This window comes from Talpa europaea (assembly GCF_964194135.1).
Source record: "Talpa europaea genome assembly, chromosome: 4".
NCBI lineage: Eukaryota > Metazoa > Chordata > Mammalia > Eulipotyphla > Talpidae > Talpa > Talpa europaea.
The window spans coordinates 32,776,406-32,796,950 of NC_140070.1; the positions used below are offsets into that span (position 1 = coordinate 32,776,406).

The window sequence follows — 20,545 nt, forward strand, 5'->3', positions numbered from 1 at the left end:
GTGTATATGCTTTCTTTTTTGTCATGGTCAAATTTTAAAGTTAGGATGGATTCTAATGTGGGGGAAGAATTTATGAGAACTTACCTGATTTCCAGAGGTCTAGTCAAAAGTCAGTTATTGACAACCATGAAGAAAAAAAGAAAAGAACAAATCAATTTGTAAGATTTGAGTCAAGTGGGATAGGATGTACTTTCTACACTTGCAGACACACAGATGCTTGCACGCAAACACAAGCAGACACACACATCTGTGGACAGGCTCAGAAACCACAAGTTGCATCCAGACTGTGGGTCACTGAGTAAATTTCCCACATTGTAAAGACTTTCTGCTCATTCCCAGCCCCATATCCAGCCTGTGACCAACCTGATAAATTAAATTACTCCTTTTTCATTTTTGTAGATACCACAAACCGTCATTATGGATGTTATCTATTCCACTCCTACTCAGCTTTTAGCACCGACTTCAAGTGCCAACCCTCAGCAAGTTTTTTCTAATTTTTAGAGCCTGCATTCAATTTTTTTTTTAAATTTTAAAGGGTTTACTGCTTGTCATTCTTTCACATTTTTTGTACAATCCTCTGTCTTGTGAATTAACCAGTGTGGATGTGCTTTGCTACCCTTTCTTTAAATTCTCCCTAACACCTAGCGCCGTGCAACTTGGCATATTAAAAGACTCCAAAACAAATCATTAAAAAGAACAACTCCTGAGCCCCAGAACTGTCTGCCTCTCTGAGGTAAATCTAAGCCCTGCACGCTCGTTCGCCGAGAAACTTGCTTTTTGTGTACTTTTACTTCCTCAGTCCAACCATTTCCCCTTCAAAGTCCCCTGCTCCTTTCTCTCCTTGAAACAGAAATTCAGCTTATTCAATATTGAATGTCTTGACTAGAATGATTTCTGCACATGTATCTATTATCTCTTTCTTTCCAATTCTAAACAGATTCAGCAGCTTTTTATAGGAATAAAGATCACCAAGTTTGTTTTTAGAGAAGAATTAGCCATAGATACTAATTTATAGAAAACATAAAACGCTGGTCCTTAGAGAGAGAAGAGGCACATAAACTGGTCCTGGGAGCTGTGTTGTTTATCAGGGGTTTAGTCTTGCAAAGCACATCCCTGCTCTCTCTTCTGGCGTTCCCGTGATTACCCTCAAATCTTACATTCAGAAAGTTCTTCCTCACATCCAACAAAAATGTCCCTTTAGCTATTTTAATAATTCTTTACTAAGTCACTATCTCTTGAAATGAGTTTGATTGTGATAATGCATTCAAAGGGAAAGGTAATAATTCATCTATTCCCCCCCCCATTCTATTTATTGGACGTTTTTGCTTTGTAAAAACTCATGCTGTTTCTCCATTAGACAGTGGCCTAAATTCCCAGTACAACTGTCAAAGAGGTGATGTCACCCAGCTGAAATAAACAGCATTATTCATCAAATTATAAATGTGATATATCTAGAACATTTACCCTTAATTCACCTATATCATTTATTTATGATTATCATATATGATCACTTATTGAAGTTCCTGTCCCACTTGACTCAAATAGCGACCCTATGTTTGGGACTAGCAAATGACATGACAACAGAGAATCAGTAGGAGATTGAAGGTCAGGTTGAGAAAGGTAAGGTCTGTTGTGAAAGCAAACCAGAAAAAGTGGTTTGCATAAAAGTATTCAGGATAGGTTAAGAGGAAACTTCTGGGGCCTCCCCTAGTGGCACAGGCAGTTGAGCGCAAGGCTGTGAAGCTGTCCACATCTTCTGCAGCGCCAGTTTGATCCCGCTGGCCTTGGAAAAACCCACATGGCGAGCAGACCTCTCCCGTCTTGCCCGCTGCTCCCCTCAGCAGTGTATTTCAGTCAGTCTGCCTGTTCTGTTCCCCACTCTGTCTCTGGTGAATCCTCTCACCCTCCCATGCATCTGGCCTGTACCCTGGTTCTTGTAAAAATAAATAAATAAATCTTTAAAAAAAAAAAAAGAGGAAACTTCTGGGTACTGTGATTTTTGAACTTGTGCTCAAGTTTCAAATCATAAAGCAGGCAATAAATATGGATACTCATCTCTAATCACAAAATAGCTGGAAAAACCTGGACCTTCCTGTAGGAAGAGAAAAAGTCACAAGACTGCTCCTTACGGAGTTTCCATCTGTTCAAACTAAACCAGCTGTCCTTGCTCACCTTTCAGGGTTCCTCAGAGTCCAGTTTGCCAACACCAAGTCAGAGTGGGCCAGTATAGGTGGGACCCCCAAGCTCCTGGAGACTTCAGCAAGGGGAAGGGCGAGATTCTGTGGCAGAACCTTTCAGATACAAACCCAGATACTTAGAATGTTCTAAAAAAAGAATGCAGTAAAGGAAGCAGTATTTTGTCATCTAATCTTGTAATCCTGAGTTGAGAAATGACCTGGGGAAAAAACTGGAATTTTATGTGAGATCTGCACATCACTAATTCACTCCCATATTTTTTTCTGTTAACAATCTTGCTGATCTATTGTTTTATGAGCATAATCTGAAATGTATGTAAAAAATTAAAAATTGGACACATAGACACATATACATATAGTTTAAAATGATCTGCCAAAATTGGCAATGCACAGAGGGCATTACCATATAAGGATGAATTAGGGGCTAAATTGATGAGCAATGGGAAAAAGAACCCTCCTCTCCCTCTTCAAATACACACATGTGCAAACACACACCCCCCCACACACACACATAGATACAGCTGTATGTTGGTATGAAAGTAAAAGCACATACACATATATACATGTATATATTATAGATGCATGTATATGTGTGAACTCAAAGAGAAGACTTGGAAGGCTGGGACACTTAACTTTATGTGGCAGCAGACTGTTGGTCACTTCATCAATAAAACACAATAACAACTTCAAAGAAGTCCCCACTCAACCCCCAACTTTCAAGAACACTCTGAAGAACTGTGTATATGCCCTCAAATCCAGAAAAGCTGTAGGCTCCATAGGACCAGCTAGGTTGAAAACAACGAAGAGCTCTGTGACAGCATTTCAATCTAAAATAAAGTCAGAGGATACAAAATGGAAAATTGCATATACATGACCTCAGAAAAATAAAGTGTAAGGACTGAGAGACTACTTTTCTGTAAATGCTTAATCCAGAGACAAAAATGATGAGTTGAGGCTGGTTTCACAAAATGGCTGAATGGAGCATTGTATATATCTGAGCTGGTTTTCTTGCATCTAAATTTAGATGTACAGACGTTTAGAAACATGTGCTTTCCCTTTCTATAATTTTCTTTCTCTTCTTTCACCCCTTCCTTATTTTCCAGGTAGTTTCTCCTGTGCTTACTTGCAAAGTAAGAGGTGAAGTCAGCCAGGGAAATCAAAGAGGCACAGGCTGCTCACTTAACTATGAAGTTCTAGAACAAGGATATCTCTCTGATTTCTGGAAAGAAAGAAAACCAGCTCAGATGCACAGTCATTTTGTGAAACCATCCTCATCTCTCATTTTTGTTTTCTCCCTAGGGGAATTTTTAGGGTGGGGCCTCCCTGGTGGTGCAAGGGGTTAAGGGGTTAAGGGGTTAAGGTGTTAAGACGCAGTAGTGCGCAACCACTGCAGCACGAATTCGATCCCCGCCAGGATCAAATGGCTGTAGCCACGTGGCGCAGCAGACCTCTTCTGACTCGCCCGCTGCTCCCCTCAGCAGTGTACTTCAGTCAATCTGCCTGTTCTGTTCCCCACTCTGTCTCTGGTGAATCCTCTCATCCCCCACAACTCTGGCCTGTACCCCAATTCTTGTATGTATAAATAAATAAATCCTTAAAAAAAGGAATTTTCAGGGTGGTTCTTCTTTTGACTCACCCCTTTGTCACCACCCATAGATGGAGCCTATCCCCAACTCAACAGCCCCTCCCATCACTTGTTATAGTTTCACAACCTGAATTGCATTTCCTCTACCAAACTCATTGTTTTACAGTTGTGAATTTCCCTTAGTTTACTTTACCTCTTTATGGAGGTCAAAGCTTTAAAAAGTTTTAAAAATTAAACCTCAAGTCAGCTTTCCTCAGGGGGCAGGGGATAAGAAGGGCAGTGGGGTAGGGGTGAGGATTCTGTTTGCCTGAAAAGTCAGAGCAGGAGATACAAAGAAAATAAGAGCTAAGCCAAGATGGGGAGAGGGGAGCTCTCTAGCAATGTGGAGGTTCAAGGACATACCTGGAAGTTAGAGACTTCCTCTCCTCTCCCCCACATCTCCATCACCCTTCTCAACCCCTTCCACCAGTTTAGCATTGTGGGTTGGAGGTAGATGAACAGGAGAACCTGTTTGGATGTTCTGTCCTGTGTCTACATTTCAAGTTTTCCCATATCAGATGCACAACTTTTTAAATTTAGATGTATAGACATTTAGAAACATGTGCTTTCCCTTTCTATAATTTTCTTCCTCTTCTTTCACCCCTTCCTTACTTCCCAGGTAGTCTCACCTGTGTTTACTTGCAAAGTAAGAGGTGAGGTCAGCCAGGGAAATCAAAGAGGCACAGGCTGCTCACTTACCTATGAAGTTCTAGAACAAGGATAGCTCTCTGATTTCTGGGAAAAAGTACATGTGTAAAAAACGTAAGTAGGTGGTTGTTTATTCTGTGGCTAGGGAAAATTAAAGATTTCACGTCTCAGGTTCAGGTTGAAACAATATAGAATTATGCAAAGATTCAGAAGAGATTTAAAGTATTAAGAGAGACTAATAATCAGTAGAGAGCAAACAGTTATAAAAAGCAGTTAAGAATTAGTGCTATAAATGTCAATGTGTGCTTCTGGGAAAAGACTGTATTAAGGGAAACCAGGTCTGAGTCCTTCCTTTGATTTTCCACTAACTTTCTCTCTGATTTTGAACAAGGTACTGAACTTCCATTCTCAGCTGTCTGTAAAATGGGCACCGCTTGGCTCACTTACCTTATGGAATTGTGAAAATCTACCGGGGTAACAGATATTGTATAGGAGTACAAAATGCTATAAACTGTAAACTATTGCAAAGTGTTCAGAGCTCAGAACTTGCCTTCAAATGTAACTCTTCAAACATTCTTGAGAGAGGGAGTCAAAAATACTTTTGAAAGCTAATGAAAGGGAGGAAAAAGCTACCCATTCTAAAGAAAAAAAATAACCTCCTAATCAGAAGAAAAAGTCTTCTGTTTAAATGGACCCTTCATTCACAACTTCCTTCAACTGATACCCAAAGAAAAGACCCATTTTCCAGGAAGCAGGGTAGTGGCAAGCAGAAAGCTCACCCCAGGGACAGTCTACCCACCAGAAGACAAGCCAGGCGTCTAGGGGTCCCTTACCTCTTTTGGCTGTTTCTCTCCTTCCTGCCAGACGTATCCCATGGTTATAACACTTAGAACCAGGTGGGCCAGGCGCTGCTCCCGGTAACCCTTGAGGAACTGGCAGTCCAGGAGGGGCATCTAATCAAGAGAATTTCCAGTTGAAGGCATGGGGATGGACATAGGGGTTCTGTGACTTGTAGGATTCATTGGGAGGAAAGAACAGGTTTCAGTGAAGAAGCTCCAAAAGCACACATTTCTCCTCAGATGCTACATCCACACAGAATAGAAGGTTTTCTAAAAGATACATTCAGGGGCCTCCCTGGTGGCCTAGGGGTTAAGTCTTAGCACTATCACCGGTACAGCCTGAGTTCCATTCCCCGGCCAAGGAGCTGATGCACGTATGGCACAGCAGGCCCCTCTGTCGCGTTCTCTGCTCCCGTCAGTAGTGTATTTCAATAAATTTGGCTTTTCTGCTCTCCACTCTGTCTCTGGTGAATCCTCTCCCTGCCTCACCTGTGGCCTACACCCCAGTTCTTCAAAGAAAAAAAAGATATACTCAAGGAAGTATCCATCTAACCCTTAGCCCAAAAATCCCCCCTAACACTAGTCTTTATCACTGAAGTGAGTTTGGTTAGTGTTCTAGAATTATTAATTCCTTTGACTAAAATCAAGGGATTGTCATGAAATAAGTGGGACTTTTGTCATCTTTTGTGAAGGAGGATTTCTTGGTATCATTTAACCCTAATCACAGGCCTGCCTTGCAGTCTTTACTCTCTCTGTTTAATTCTCAACTATCACAAGGTTTAATGGCATTAGGAATTTGACCAAATCCCTAGAGGCAGACAGCTCAACGGGACTGCGCCTCCTTCAGCCTTTGACCCCTACTTGGTCTTTTATTTCCACATGACTGTGTCCTGCTGTCAACGGGGCATTAAAGGTGGTGTCCCACTGAAAACAACACCCTGTGCAAAGCCCATTATTAATTACTGTCAGGCCTGTCAAAAGTAGTATTATCAGTTGCTCAGTTATTCCAGGAAGAGCCCTCCCTGATAGGACAGCAAAAAACCTCTGAGGGCCAGTGTCCAAATCCTCCTACGCGTTCCTCCTTCCCTCACGCCCTCCCCAGTTCCAGGTACAGCCTGATCTGTCCGTGATCCTAAGCGTAAGAGAAGGCGATGATGAGTATCTTTTGCATTCCTTCACGCTCCAGGCAACGGAGTGGGAACAGGTGCTTCTCCCGCCCTCTCTGCGGCTTGCGCTGGACTGTGCAAAGGAATCCATCCCCCGCTACCGGGTAGAGGGCAGCATTTCTTTCAGCAGCTGCTGAGAAATGTATTTTTAAAAGCAGCCTGAGAATTATAAAAGCAATTCTTATTATTTATTATGACATTTAACTACTAGATATCATTATAGATATAGGTAGACCTAGAGATATTCATTTATATATTTTATTTAACAGCTGGATAATGGTTCATTTATTTTAACACTTCTATTTATTAGTTGGTATTAAAGGGATAGAGGTTTTATTATCTTCTTTTTCAAATTGACTGTGGGGGCCTCCATGGTAACGCAAGGGGTAAAGACGCAATCTATGGAGCTGTGCGCAGACTCTGCAGCATGAGTTTGATTCCCCGGCCCAGCCAGGGAGCAACCCACATGGCTCAGCAGACCTCTCCTGACTCAGCTGCTGCTCCCCTCAGCAGTGTGTTTCAGTCAATCTGCCTGTTCTGTTCCCCACTCTGTCTCTGGTGAATCCTCTCACCTCCCTGCATCTCTTGCCTGTACCCCAGTTCTTGTATGCATAAATAAATAAATCTTTAAAAATAAATAAATAAATAAATAAATAAATAAATAAATAAATAAATAAATAAATAAATGAAATTGACTGTGGTGTTACGGTGGCGGCATTAAGCACCCTTCTTTATTCATCAATATCCTTTATAGTCGTATTGCTACAAGAATATATTCCTAAAAATGTGCTGAGTCAAAACATATGTATATTTGAAATAATGAATGTTACAAAATACTTCTCAGAAAGTTTGTAATTTAAGCAGTCATACTCTTACCTGTCTTTTGCCATTGATCATTGTATTAATTTGGTGGAAAACATTCTATTTTATGACCCTGATAGCATGAACAGAGTGAATATTTCTTTAGAACCACCAGCGGTACAGACAACGTGCTTGTCATATATTGTTTCTAGTGAACATGAAGGGCATTTTATCATTTTTTATTAAAGGCATTTTATTGATTATATAATGTGCATAGTGTATATCATATACATTTAAAATTCATGAATTATTTATTTGTAGCTTAAGGAATAACAAATATTTACCCAACGACCAGCTTAATAGAACTTCACCAAAACCTCTGCAGCTCTCTATGTGCCTCTCATTGGCTTTTTAACCTGCATGCTCTTCGGGGGTCCCTGTTTGCTGAAATTTTGTATTTGCTAGTTTCTTGCTATTTAAATAGCATTCACATTTCATGTTCAAAGTTCACATATGTAAGATTACTAAGTGATGTATTAATTAGTTTGAATGATTTTGAGAGTAACCCACATTACTGCATGCAGCTGCTGTTCATTCATTTTTATAATCATTTCAACTCTCTATCACTGTAAGAAATAATACTTTTTATACCTCTCAGTGCATGCACCTGCACAAGAAGCTATAGGTCTTTATATACACAAGAATGGAATTCTTAAATAAAAGGGAGGCATCCCTTCAAATAATGGCAAATAGTTTTTCAAAAAGACAATACCATCGACAGAGTATAGAGATCCTTGAGGACACCAGTAATGTCACGCACACTGTTAAATATTTTTCAGTTTTGTGGTTGTAAAATGTTATTCCAATAGTTTTCATTTCATTTTCCTGATTATTAATTAAGGTCAGCATCTCTCATAAGTCAATTAGCCCTTCACATTTCCTATTTATTAGGTTATGTGTCTTACTGACTTCTAGGACTTTTTATATTCGGGATACAAGTCTTTTTCTCATTTATTTGTGTGTCAATGTTTTGTGACTTGATCCCTTCTTGGTCTTTTGGCTAAGATCAAGTGTAGTTTGTGACTTGGCCTTTCATTTTTTTATAACCCATTTTTGATAAAGGAGATTCTATTTTAAGGAAATAAAGTTTATCATAAATACCCCAATTTACCCCAAGGACCATTCAGAAATTGTCCTTTAGTCAGTGTATGTATGTAGTATGTACCATGTGTGGAAACCAGTCCTCCCACTATTGCTGTGCCCCCTGCTGATCCATCTTGGCATCTCTGTTACATATTAAGATTCAATTTATACTTGATCTGGCTGTAAGTATTCTTTTAAGGTTTCTGCTTGTCTCTATCTTCTGGTCTCAATTTCTATATTTTTAGAATGTGTCATAACTGATAAGGAAAATTTTCTTAATTTTCTGCTATTTGTACAACTTCACACAGTTATGTCTTGTTAAAAAAAATATGGACTTTCAGCTTCCTCATGCACACACACTTTGGCCACAAAAATGTGTATATGCACCCATGCCTGTACATATTATTTTATTCTTATTTCACACCCACATTGGAAATGATTATTTACAATACTCATATTTCTCTTTTCTGAGTCCTTTATTCTGATTTATATTTTGCTTGTGGAACAATTCATCAGCAATTCAGACAGTGTGTGCAAGTTATACTTTATTTCTTTTTATTTGACTGATAATGTATTTTCTTTTGTCCTCACAGGTGAATAATAAAATCTGAATTTTAAATTCATTTTCCTATCTTAGAATTTTTTTCAGCATTCATCAAAAGGGAACAATAAGCTATATAATTCATCTATAGAATTAAAGTCGAGTTTTACTTATCACTATTCCTGTAGAAGTAAAACAAAACAAAAAATATTATAAAAAGTAATTCATTTTTTAGTTTTAATCTAGCAAACTACCTTTTAAAGTAATCTATATTAAAATATAAAAAAAAGTGTCTCGTCAAAAAAAGAATGTCCAAATGAGAGAGATTTAAACTGAGGCAGCAGTGTGTAAAAACCACGATTGGTTAAACTATATTGGCTTTGTAACATTAAATTCTACTTTATAAACAGAAGGATGGGAAACAAAACAAAGAGTCAGACAAAACCAAACCAAAGACAAGTCCTAGAAATCTGACTGTAAGTTGAGGCCATCAGTGGAAAGAGGGAAGATGTGAGGGGGCGCAATGGACTCTGGAGGAGGGTTTTGGGTACCTTGGTGGTGGGTGTGGTAAGTTACATCTCAAGAGGTGGGAGCCAATACCTCAGAGTCATATACATTATTAAACCAATGTTTCTTCAATTAAAAAAAAATAAAAAGTGGGGCCTCCCCGGTGGCGCAGCGGTTGAGCGCTGGGTTGCGAAGCTGCCCGCGGCCTCTGCAGCGCCGGTTCGATCCCCGGCTGCTCCCCGGCCACCGGAGGAGGGTCCCACATGGCGCGCAGACCTCTCCTGCCGTCCGCTGCTCCCCTCAGCAGTGTACTTCGGTCCTTCTGCCTGCTCTGCTCCCCGCTCTGGCTCTGGTGAATTCTCTCACCCTCCCGCGCTTCTGACTGTACCCAGTGCATGTATAAACAAAACAAACAAACAAACAAACAAAGAAAAACATGCCTCTATAAAAAAAAATTTATAAAAAAAAAATAATAATAAATAAATAAAAAGTAATGCATATGCAAGGAGAAGAAAGCTCTCAGTTAAAAAAAAGAAAATTAACTCTTCTGTACAGAAAAACTGTCCCTCGGTGATAGAGTAAGTAGCACCAAGATGGTCCCATTCTGATTACAAAGAATTCTGTGTGTATGTAATTGGTAGTGGCATTAAAAAATGATATTGCCATTTGTCTTTTGCAAATAAAGACAATATTAAAGAATATTTTACAGACTCATGTGTAGTAAATGTATATATATGTGTGTCACATATATTAACTTTCCCAAGAGAAAAGGATGCTAACAGAAAATTAAACTTTATAAAAAAAATCAATAAAGATGTCTGGATGATGTTACTCACTCTAAATATAAAGTTATATAAGATTTTTTGAAAACTTAATTCTGCTTAGTGAGTATTATGTTTGAACAAATTATAGGTACTTATAAAGGGAGTTTTCTCCCATATTTTGTAAAGTAAATTACAAAACACCCGTATACATGTAGATATCCACACATATAGTCACATATATGCTGCCATATATATCCATCCATATATATACCTGTATACATGTATATACCCACATGTAATCATATATGCCTGCATATATATATATATATATATCCATATATACACATGCATATATCTATATGTTATGCTGAACATGACTTCATACTGTGTCTCCCGCTAATTTGTTGCCACGGGTTTAATCTAGTCTTTCTACCTTGTTAATCTATAATTCTCATCTCAGACAGTGAAGTATCATTTATTATCCATCAACTTACCTATTCAAATCAGTATACATGCAAATAGTTTCAGAGTTAATCTGTATCCCATGAAAAATGATGTATCAACTAGAGCCAATTAGAGTACAGTAATTATATACAGTTCCTTTTTATTATTTAGCATTATAGATTATAGTCAAAACATCATGTTCCATGGTAACTTAGGTCAACTCCTTTTGCCCCCCATCTTCTTTCATGAAGTAACATCAGACATCTGTAATATGATTCATTTGTCATAGTCAGCATTCCATCCTGGGATTCCTCCACATTCTGGTATTGAAAAATTGAAATTATTCTTAAAATTGGCAAACAATTCATTCCAAGTGGCATGCAATTTTATGGGTTTTAGAAATGCTTAAAATTATGTATCCACCACCACAGTACCACACAGAACCACTATGTATAACACACACACAAAATCTGTCTTTATTAGTCAAACACTCATTTGTTCTACCTTGAAAACCATTGCTATAGAGTTTTCCTTTTTTTTTTTTTTGAATATCATATGACTAGAACCATATAATCGCTATTATTTTAGGTCTGAAAAATATTCCATTATATGACTATTACACTGTGTTTCAGTCAAATGGGGATGCTATAACAAACTATTCTAAACTTAGTGGTTTATGAACCACAGAAATTTAATTCTTATGAATTGGGTTCTGTGACAAGCTCATATTTAGGCTACAGAGTGTTATCTTTTTTTTATACCCTCACGCGAAAGGAAAAGCGGGCCATATAGCAATCTAGGGTCACTTTTGTAAATATATTAATCATATTTTATGAAGGCTGTACCTCATGAGCTAATTCCTTACATGATGGAATTTTATGAGTCAACATGACTGAATCAAACATTATTTCTGGGTGTGTCTCTCAAGCATTTTCTGGGGTGGATTAACTTTTGATAGCCATCGCCAGTGTAAATAATGTCACCCCTATCATGTGGCTATCATTCAATACTTTTAGGACCTGAATAGAACAATAAAAAGTGGAGGAAGGGCGGTAAACTTGCTCTCTGCTTGACATGATTATTAAACGAAAGTAAGAATACCACCAAGTAATTGTTGGAGCTATATAGGATGATTGTTAGGAGGAAGGGATTCCACAGTGCCATGAAGGGAAAAGGTGGAGAGGATTTCAACTCCACATCCCAGGAGGGTGAAATATGGAAGGAAGCAGTATGGATTCCCCCCACTGCCCTCGTTTGCACCCTCAGGAAGAAGCGGATATGTCCACGGGTGAGTTTGGGGTAAGGAATGGAGCCTGATCTACTTCAGTGAGCAATGCTTCCTGCAAAGTTGAAAATGAAAACTCTTAACGATAACACAGTCCCAAGAAACAAATTTTGATGATTGGAAAGTACCATGCATGAGAACTTGGACAGAGCCCAGGAACATTCCTCTCCCAGAGCGCTGCTGTTTCAGTTCCTGGAGTCACTTTCCACACCCACCCATTTCTCTTTGTCAGGATAGTGCTTGCACTAGTGCTCCTCTGTAGTGTACTGAGCAAATAAACTTTGATTTTTATTTCTTTATTTTTATATTATTTTTAGATATTTCTTTTCCCCATCACCATCCCTTATGTCTCCTTGACACTTCTCCCCTTGGTCCTAACCTCAGAGCCCTCAGGAAGTGGGAGGTCCATCTTCTCCTGAGCCCAAGCATCTGAACTACTTGTTCTTGAGTCTTCATATTTGTTTGTCTGTCTTTCTGTTTGTCTGTCCAACTGTCTATCTATCTCTCCATCTAGTATCTATATATCATCTGTCATCAATCTATTTATCTATCTACTTATCTACTATCTATCTATCCTGTTAACATTGTGTTGTGTTTTTGTTTTTTTTTTCTGGAAAGCTCAGACAGACTAATACACCTCCCAATACCATCACAGAGGGGTTTAAAATCTTAACGTATGAATTTGGGGGGACACAAATATTCCATACATTGTACGAAGTGTAACTATTTCTTGGTTGTTTTCAGTTTGGATGATTACGATTAAAGCTCCTACAAAAATTGCCACAAAAGTTTTTCTGTACATATAAATTTTCAGTTTACATGGGCAAATACATAGGAGTATGATTGCTCAGTCATTTGGTCATAAACTTTATATCTAAGTTCGTAAAAATTTGCCAAACTATTTTGCAAAATGACAGTACCGTTTTGCTTTCCTACAAGCAGGATGAGTAAGAGTCTTTTTTGGTGTATATCCTCCCCAGCATTTGATATGGCCAGATATTTTAAAAAATCAGTACTTGAATTAGGGGTTAAATTATATTTTATAAATAAGTGTTATTTTGTTAGCAATCTAGTTTTATCTCTATTGTTTCCTGATTAAAATTTGCAAAATTTTCTTATTATACTTGATAACTTGAAATTTTGCCAAGATAACTATTTGTATCTATACCTTAATGATTTTTCTGGTAGAAATAACCAATGTACTATGGTGGAAGGTTTTGATTGCTTTTGTAGTGAATGGGATCTGGAAACACATCTGAAGAGGTGTGGACTTATGCCCTTAAATAATATACAGTGTTATAAACTAAACTGTACTACAATTAAAAACTACTACAATTTTTTAAAAAAGAAATACTTAAATCTTTCATAAGATCTTTTTTTTTTAATAATAAATTTTATTGTTATATTCCCCATACAATTGCAGCCCCCCCATTCTGACCCCAATCCCTCCCCTCCCGCCCCCGCCCCCCTAAAAGTGTCTCTGGTTCATAGTTTTTTCTTGATTTTGATTTTCACTTTCTTATAGTTATTCATTTTCCTGGTCCCTTATTTAAGTTTTCTAGATTCCTGCTATGAGTGAGACCATTCGGTATTTTTCTTTTTCTTTTTGGCTTATTTCGCTGAGCATGATCCCTTCCAGCGCCATCCATGTTGCTGCAAATTGCATGTGTTTATCTTTTTTGAATGCTGAGTAATATTCCATGGTGTATATGTACCACATCTTCTTGATCCAGTCATCTATTTTTGGGCATTTGGGTTGTTTCCAAAGCTTAGCTATTGTAAACAGTGCTGCTATAAACATAGGGGTGCAGGTGTTCTTTGGAATTGATGTTTCTGTGTCCTTTGGGTAAATACCTAGGAGTGGAATTGCTGGATCATATGGAAGCTCTATGTTTAGTAGGTCCAGAAATCTCCACACAGCTTTCCACAGTGGTTGGACCAGTTTGCACTCCCACCAACAGTGCAGAAGAGTTCCTTTTTCTCCACACCCTCGCCAGCATTTGTTGTTGCTAGTTTTTTTTTTTTATTTTTTTATTTATTTTATTTTATTTTTTTTAGTTTTTTTAATATGTGCCATTCTCACTGGTGTAAGATGGTATCTCATGGTAGTTTTGATTTGCATTTCCCTGATGGCAAGTGATGTTGAACATTTTTTCATATGCCTGTTGGCCATTTGCATTTCCTCTTCAGAGAAGTTTCTTTTTAGCTCTTCTGCCCATTTTTTGACTGGATTCTTTTCTTTGTTGTTGTTGAGTCTCATCAGCTCTTTGCAGATTTTTGTGATCAGTCCTTTATCATTAGTGTTGGGTGCAAAAATGTTCTCCCAGTTGGTGGGGTTTCTCTTTGTTTTTGTTATTGTCTCTTTTGCTGTGCAGAAGCTCTTTAATTTGATGTAGTCCCAGCTGTTTATCTTTGCCTTCACTATCACTGCTTTGGGTGATGTGTCTGTAAAGATGTCTTTGATGTGCAAATCACGTAGTGTTTCGCCTATATTTCCTTCTATATATTTTATGGTTTCAGGTCTTATGTCTAGTTCTTTAATCCATTTTGAGTTGATTTTTGTGTATGGTGTGAGGTGGTGGTCAAGCTTCATTCTTTTGCATGTAGCGACCCAGTTTTCCCAGCACCATTTATTGAACAAACTTTCTTTGCTCCAATGCATAGTCTTTGCTCCTTTGTCAAAGATTAGTTGACCATAAATCTGTGGGTTTATTTCTGGATTTTCTATTCAATTCCATTGGTCTGTATGTCTGTTCTTGTTCCAATACCATGCAGTTTTGATGATTATGTCTTTGTAGTATAGTTTGAAGTCTGGGAGTGTAATGCCTCCATTCCCTTCTTTTTTTTTCAGGAGAGCTTTGGCTATTCGGGGTTTTTTGTGATTCCATACGAATTTCATCAATAATTGTTCTATTTCTTTGAAGAATGACATTGAAATTTTGATTGGAATAGCATTGAATCTGTATATTGCTTTTGGAAGGATGGCCATTTTAATAATGTTTATTCTTCCAATCCACGAGCAGGGGATGTCTCTCCATTTCTTTGTGTCTTCTTCTATTTCTTTTAACAGTGTTTTATAGTTTTCTTTGTATAGGTCCTTTACCTCTTTTGTTAGATTTATTCCCAAATATTTGATTTTTTTTGTTTCAATAACAAAAGGGATGGTCTTTTTGATTTCTTCTTCTTCAGATTTATTGTTTGTGTATAGGAAGGCTACTGACTTTTGCGTGTTGATTTTGTATCCTGCCACTTTACTGAACTGATTGATGAGTTGAATTAGCTTTTCTGTGGAGTTTTTGGGGTTCTCTATGTATAATATCATATCGTCTGCAAATAGTGATAGTTTGACTTCTTCTTTTCCTATTTGGATTCCTTGGATGTCTTTCTCTTGTCTTATTGCCCTGGCTAGGACTTCCAGTATTATATTGAAAAGCAGTGGTGAGAGTGGACATCCTTGTCTTGTTCCAGATCTTAATGGAATTGCTTTCAGCTTTTCACCATTGAGAATGATACTGGTTGTTGGCTTGTCATAGATGGCCTTTATGATGTTGAGGTATGTTCCTTGTATCCCAAGAATTTCAAGGGCTTTTATCCTTTCATAAGATCTTAATTTGTTCTTACATGCATGAAACTTTGCTTTTCTTACACCCACACTAGTCTGTTTGTGGAACATCTGTTTATGGAATTTAGGTCATCTATTTCTTTTTTTCTATCTTTTTTAAATTTTTTGATAGCTTGCATTTCTTTACCTTACTGCTTTATGCTTCATGAAAACTTTTCAAGGGAGTCTCTAATCACCATTTTTATTATAATCAATGTTTCCCCAACTTAATTGAGTTTGTATGGAGCTTTTAGTTTATTTTACTTATTTTAATAAAGTAAATATACTGAATAAATTAAATAAAATTATAAAAGTAGTAATCCCTTTTATTTTTTATTGCAGTCCTTTGTCTATGAATATCTGGTCCCCTCCTCTTGCTTTTTGACTTGCTTATTTTCTTCATATCATTTGCTAATTTGGGATGATCTTGTCTTGTTCAGAAATGAAGTCAGTTTGTTAGCGTTAGTATCTAATATAACTTCCTTTCTCATGTTTCCAGAGTATTGCTGAGTTTCCACTTACATAGCTTCCGTGAGCAAGTTGGCGTTTAAAATGTTTTGTGGCACTGGGGTGGAGGGAGAGGAGATGACAAATGACTCTAAGACAGTGAATAAGCTTTTTTGTTGTTTTTCTTAAACTGAGATGCAGATGCTGGGAACTTAAAACAACAGAAATGTATTGTCTCGATATTCTCAGTCTTCCACATTCCTTCTGTTTCCTTCTGGAGGGGCTTGCTTCCTCCTGAAAGCAGGGGCCTGAGGGAGGATTCTTTCCATGTTTCTGGTGGTTGCCAAAACTCGGTAAAACTTAGTGTGTAGATGCATCACTCAAGTCTCTGCCTCTATTTTAACATAGTGTTCTTCCTTATGGTTTTGTGTCTCGGTGTTCAAATTTCCTTTTACTTAGAAGGACACTAGTCTTATTAGATCTACAGTGCACCCTAAGAAAATGCAACATTAGTTAATTTGATCACATCTGTAAAGACTGTATTTCCAAATAATTTTACACATTCTGAGTAGATGTGATTTCTTGGGAGCTACTATGCAACCCAATAGAAGTGTCAAGGAGTTAATTTCACTGCTATGTTAAGCTGTTTCCCCAATTCTTGTATTTTCAGTGGCAAGTAATTAGACATTATTGGTCTTTCCTCATTGGCATGTGCATATGAGGAGTACCAACTCAAAAAGCCCTTCACCTGTGGAAGTTTAATCCAGTAAAATCTGGTCCAGAGGTCTGTGCAGCTCACAAATTGGACTTTAATCTGCCTTTCTGCAAATTGTCCCAGACTCCCCCTGCTCCTCTGAGATGAGAGGGGAAGACTCTGGGAAGTCTTTTTTTTGCTGCTTGGATGCTTTGCATGTGTACTACAGACTCACTTGTGAATGTGAAATAATTTCCTTTATAGGGCACAACATACCTTAAGGTTTTTATTACATTATTGGTATTTTCTCCTGTTTTTCTGCACTTATTGAGGTGTTTTTTGTTTGTTTGTTTGTTTGTTTATATTTGTTAAGTTCAATTTACCAGATTCATGCAGTAAAGACAGTCCCTTGGATCTCTTACAGGATCTCTTACTCTTGTGCACTTACTTAGAAGGTAGTCAATATATGTTTTTTATGTCCAAAAAGGCAGGTTTGTTATTTAAAAGGAGAGTAAAAGACACTTGGACTAATACAAGAAAGCAGAAAAAGCTGCCCCTGCAAGGGACAGGTTTGATGAAAGAGAGGCCTGTGTAGTCACAGGCGGGCAGTCTTGGGAGGAGAGCATTTCTCTGCTGCTTACACAGTCACAGATGGGCAGGATACCTCTATGTATTTTTTAACTGAAGACATTAATTAGGCTTAAGTCAATGAAGAGAATTGTTGAGGCTGGAAAGCCTTACTTTTATCTCTGAAAACCTTCCTTGTATTTCTGAAATCACACAATACCCTATGCTGGGAAAATTAAGATGGAGAAGAGACTACAGGAAAGTATAAATGTATATTGAATACTATTTTGTGACAGGAAGTAAGAAAAGCTTCTAAAGTCATCTAGCCCTCTTGCATATTCTATTAGATCATGATTTTTCTCACTTTATACATAGAAAGCAAAATTATAAGAATTGAGTAAGTTTGTCAATTTTATGTAACTACTAAGTGATAAAATCAAGATTCAGACTCAGGTCTTACTGAATCAAGATCTGTTTTCTTCCTATTGTACCTTCTTACTGTTCCTGTGAGGTAATGTCCCTTCTCTGAAAATTATTACCATTACTTGCATTATCTCATGACTTACGAATTATTTCCGCAGAATATATGGCCAACCCTGACTCAATTATTCTATGAGATCCCATGGTAAAGCCAGTGTAACTCACTCAGAGGCTAAGGAGCACTGGCCACATGCCATGGAATGACATGGAATATGGGCCATGAGAATTTCCGTGTTTGCCCTTCACCAGCTAGATTTTATCCACCAGCTTGCCGACAATTTGCAATCAGTTTGTATTCCTTTTAAGCAAATGCTTGTCATTTTTAATATTTCAGGGATTGTTTTGTGCAAGTTCTGGACATTTTAGGGAAAACTAAGAGTTATATCATGTACAGATCTTTATCCTCCTCAGGAAAAAGGAGATAGCTTTGTTGATCAGTTCAATGGCAGTGACTAATGTCGTTGGGTCAATAAACTCACTTTGACCAGGCTGAGGAGGGGAAAAAAAGTGGTGTGAGAATGAAAGTATGAAAGTAGGATGTTGAGAAGAGGTTAAGGAGATGATTTTTTTTTTTAAAAAAAAAAAAGACATACTTCTTTCACTTGAGTTCGAAGCTGGTATTTCTCAATCAGGTAAGGAAGTTTGCTGGCAATTTCCATCCAAGGATTGTAATGATCTGGAAGTTCTTTCTGCATTCAAAATAAAAATATCTCAGTATTATATACCTTTCAGGGAAGTACCTTCATTGAACAGCTGTAAATATTGATAATCCACTATATAGTAGGCACTGCAGGTACAAAGAGGACTAAAATACAACCCTGTGCTTAAAAAGTACATGTCCTCATAAGGGAGAAAACAAATGTTGTCAGATATATTCCAACACAGTGTAATATGTTCAATTACTGAGTTGTACATAAACTTAAGCACTTGCAAAAAGAAGGCATGATTAATTCTGTCAAGGGTTGAGGGTAAAGGGAAATATTCATGGAAATATGATGTTGGGACTAGATTTAATGACTGAAAGTGACTTTTCTTGGTGGAAATTTGATGTGAATGTAGCAAAATTGATAGAAATAACTATACTTCTTGGGACTACAAATATTTCAGCATGACTAGAATATAAAGCTTAACCGAAAGGAAGATGGAAAGTGAGACTAGAAAATTAGATCAAATTCACCTTTTACAAAACTTTATTTTTTGTAATGTGGTGACACAGTTCAATTGGAATTTTAGCATGATAATCTTGCTCATGGGTTTTTAATATATAAAGTCAGATTAGAAAACTTTTGAAAAGCTGTTCAAGGACTAAACTTAGTCAATGACAGTGAATTTGGGAAAACAAAGCATATTCAAGAAATATTTGGAAAGTAAAAGTGAAATGATGTGATTATTAACTTTTAGAGGGGCAGGTGGGTGTGTGGGGATGGGGAGAGACCAAAGACAAAATGATCCCACATCTAATTGTAGCTCTATGTGCCCACTCTGGGCCCATGGTTTAGTCAAGTAGAACATAAAGACAGATCTCATTAACCCCGAATTTATCCCAGGAAACTGGAAACTATACTTACTGTTGTAAATAAATTTTAATTGGAACATAGTCACATTCATTTGCTTGCTTAATATCTATAGATGATTTTGCATTACTGAAGCAGAGTTGGGCAATTGCAACAAAAATTATATGCTATACAAAGTTTAAAGTATTTATTGTTTAGCTCTTTTCTAGAAAAAGTTTGCCAACTCCTGCTCTATCTCTATAATCTGGACCCCATTCTCTGTACAATCTGTACAACTGAACATTACTATTTCTGAGTTAAGAAGAAGAGGAAATGAGGGTTATTTCCATGTTCCGTGTTTTGTGACTTGCTGAATTAGTGAGAACACAAATTGCAACAAGAATGCAGGTGGAAGTCAATAGAGAGCATGAAAACAAAGACTCTAGGGTATGTGTGTGTGTGTGTGTGTGTGTGTGTGGCCTGCCAAGATATGACACTTTGGATATACAACTTGAAGTTCAGGAGACAATTAATATTAGAACTATATCATTTGGAGGCATATTTAGTGAAAATTCCACTTAGTGGTTAAAACCACAAGATTACAGGTCATTTGGGGATGTTGCAAAGTCAAAGCAGAAGGCCATCTGGTCAGCACTCTGGGATTTACAAGGCAAATAGAGGAACCGAAACCAGCAATACAAATAAAAAAATACATTTATTGAGGCTCAATTATTGAGGAGAGAATCACCCTATAAAAGTAAGAATTTTAGAGGATTTCTCAAAAGGACCTTCTCAGATCAAATGCTTTATTAAAAGTTAAAGTAAAATTGCCCCTTCAGATAAAAATACAAAAATTAGTAAGGTATTAATATATGTCAGTCTCAATACATGGCATAGAAATTTAGGTTGGGTCATTTTAGTGTATTGAAGAAGAATAAAATAGAGACAAAAAAGTAATTTTCCTTTTTAAGAGTACAATAAAGCATTTGTAAATGAGAAATTTGTGTTTGAGAAATATCTCCTTTTAAGGATTAGAAAATGAACTTGAACAGTTTGATTTATGGTCTGCTATTGCAAAAAGGAGAGACTGAAGATACAAGAAAGTGAGAAGTAATGAAAAGCAAAATGTTATGGTAGAAGGGAAGGAAGAAAGAAAGAGCCCAGATGGGCATCTCACTTTGAAGCAGGAGAAGGAGAAAGTCTGGAATTGCAGGGAATTAACTTTTCATGAACTAAATTTCTTGGCATATGGTAGTAAAGGCCCAGTGAAATGACTTGAGAGAGCTGGGTGCAAAGAGGAGAAAGG

At 37.4% G+C, this 20,545-nt stretch overlaps 1 protein-coding gene across 2 annotated transcripts in view; it reads right to left on the reverse strand.

The window, feature by feature from the left end:
• IDO2 (indoleamine 2,3-dioxygenase 2) overlaps nucleotides 1-20,545 on the reverse strand; it is a gene marked incomplete at its 5' end in the record, with an annotated part of 56,090 nt that overhangs the window by 21,218 nt on the left and 14,327 nt on the right. Inside the window, 4 exons of one of the 2 annotated variants that reach the window (XM_084231044.1) lie at nucleotides 85-99; nucleotides 2,173-2,291; nucleotides 5,301-5,420; nucleotides 18,340-18,435. In XM_084231044.1, the coding sequence (XP_084087170.1) occupies nucleotides 85-99; nucleotides 2,173-2,291; nucleotides 5,301-5,420; nucleotides 18,340-18,435 (350 nt within the window). The remainder of the gene's footprint in view (nucleotides 1-84; nucleotides 100-2,172; nucleotides 2,292-5,300; nucleotides 5,421-18,339; nucleotides 18,436-20,545) is intronic. The other variant, XM_084231045.1, reaches the window with a different exon arrangement.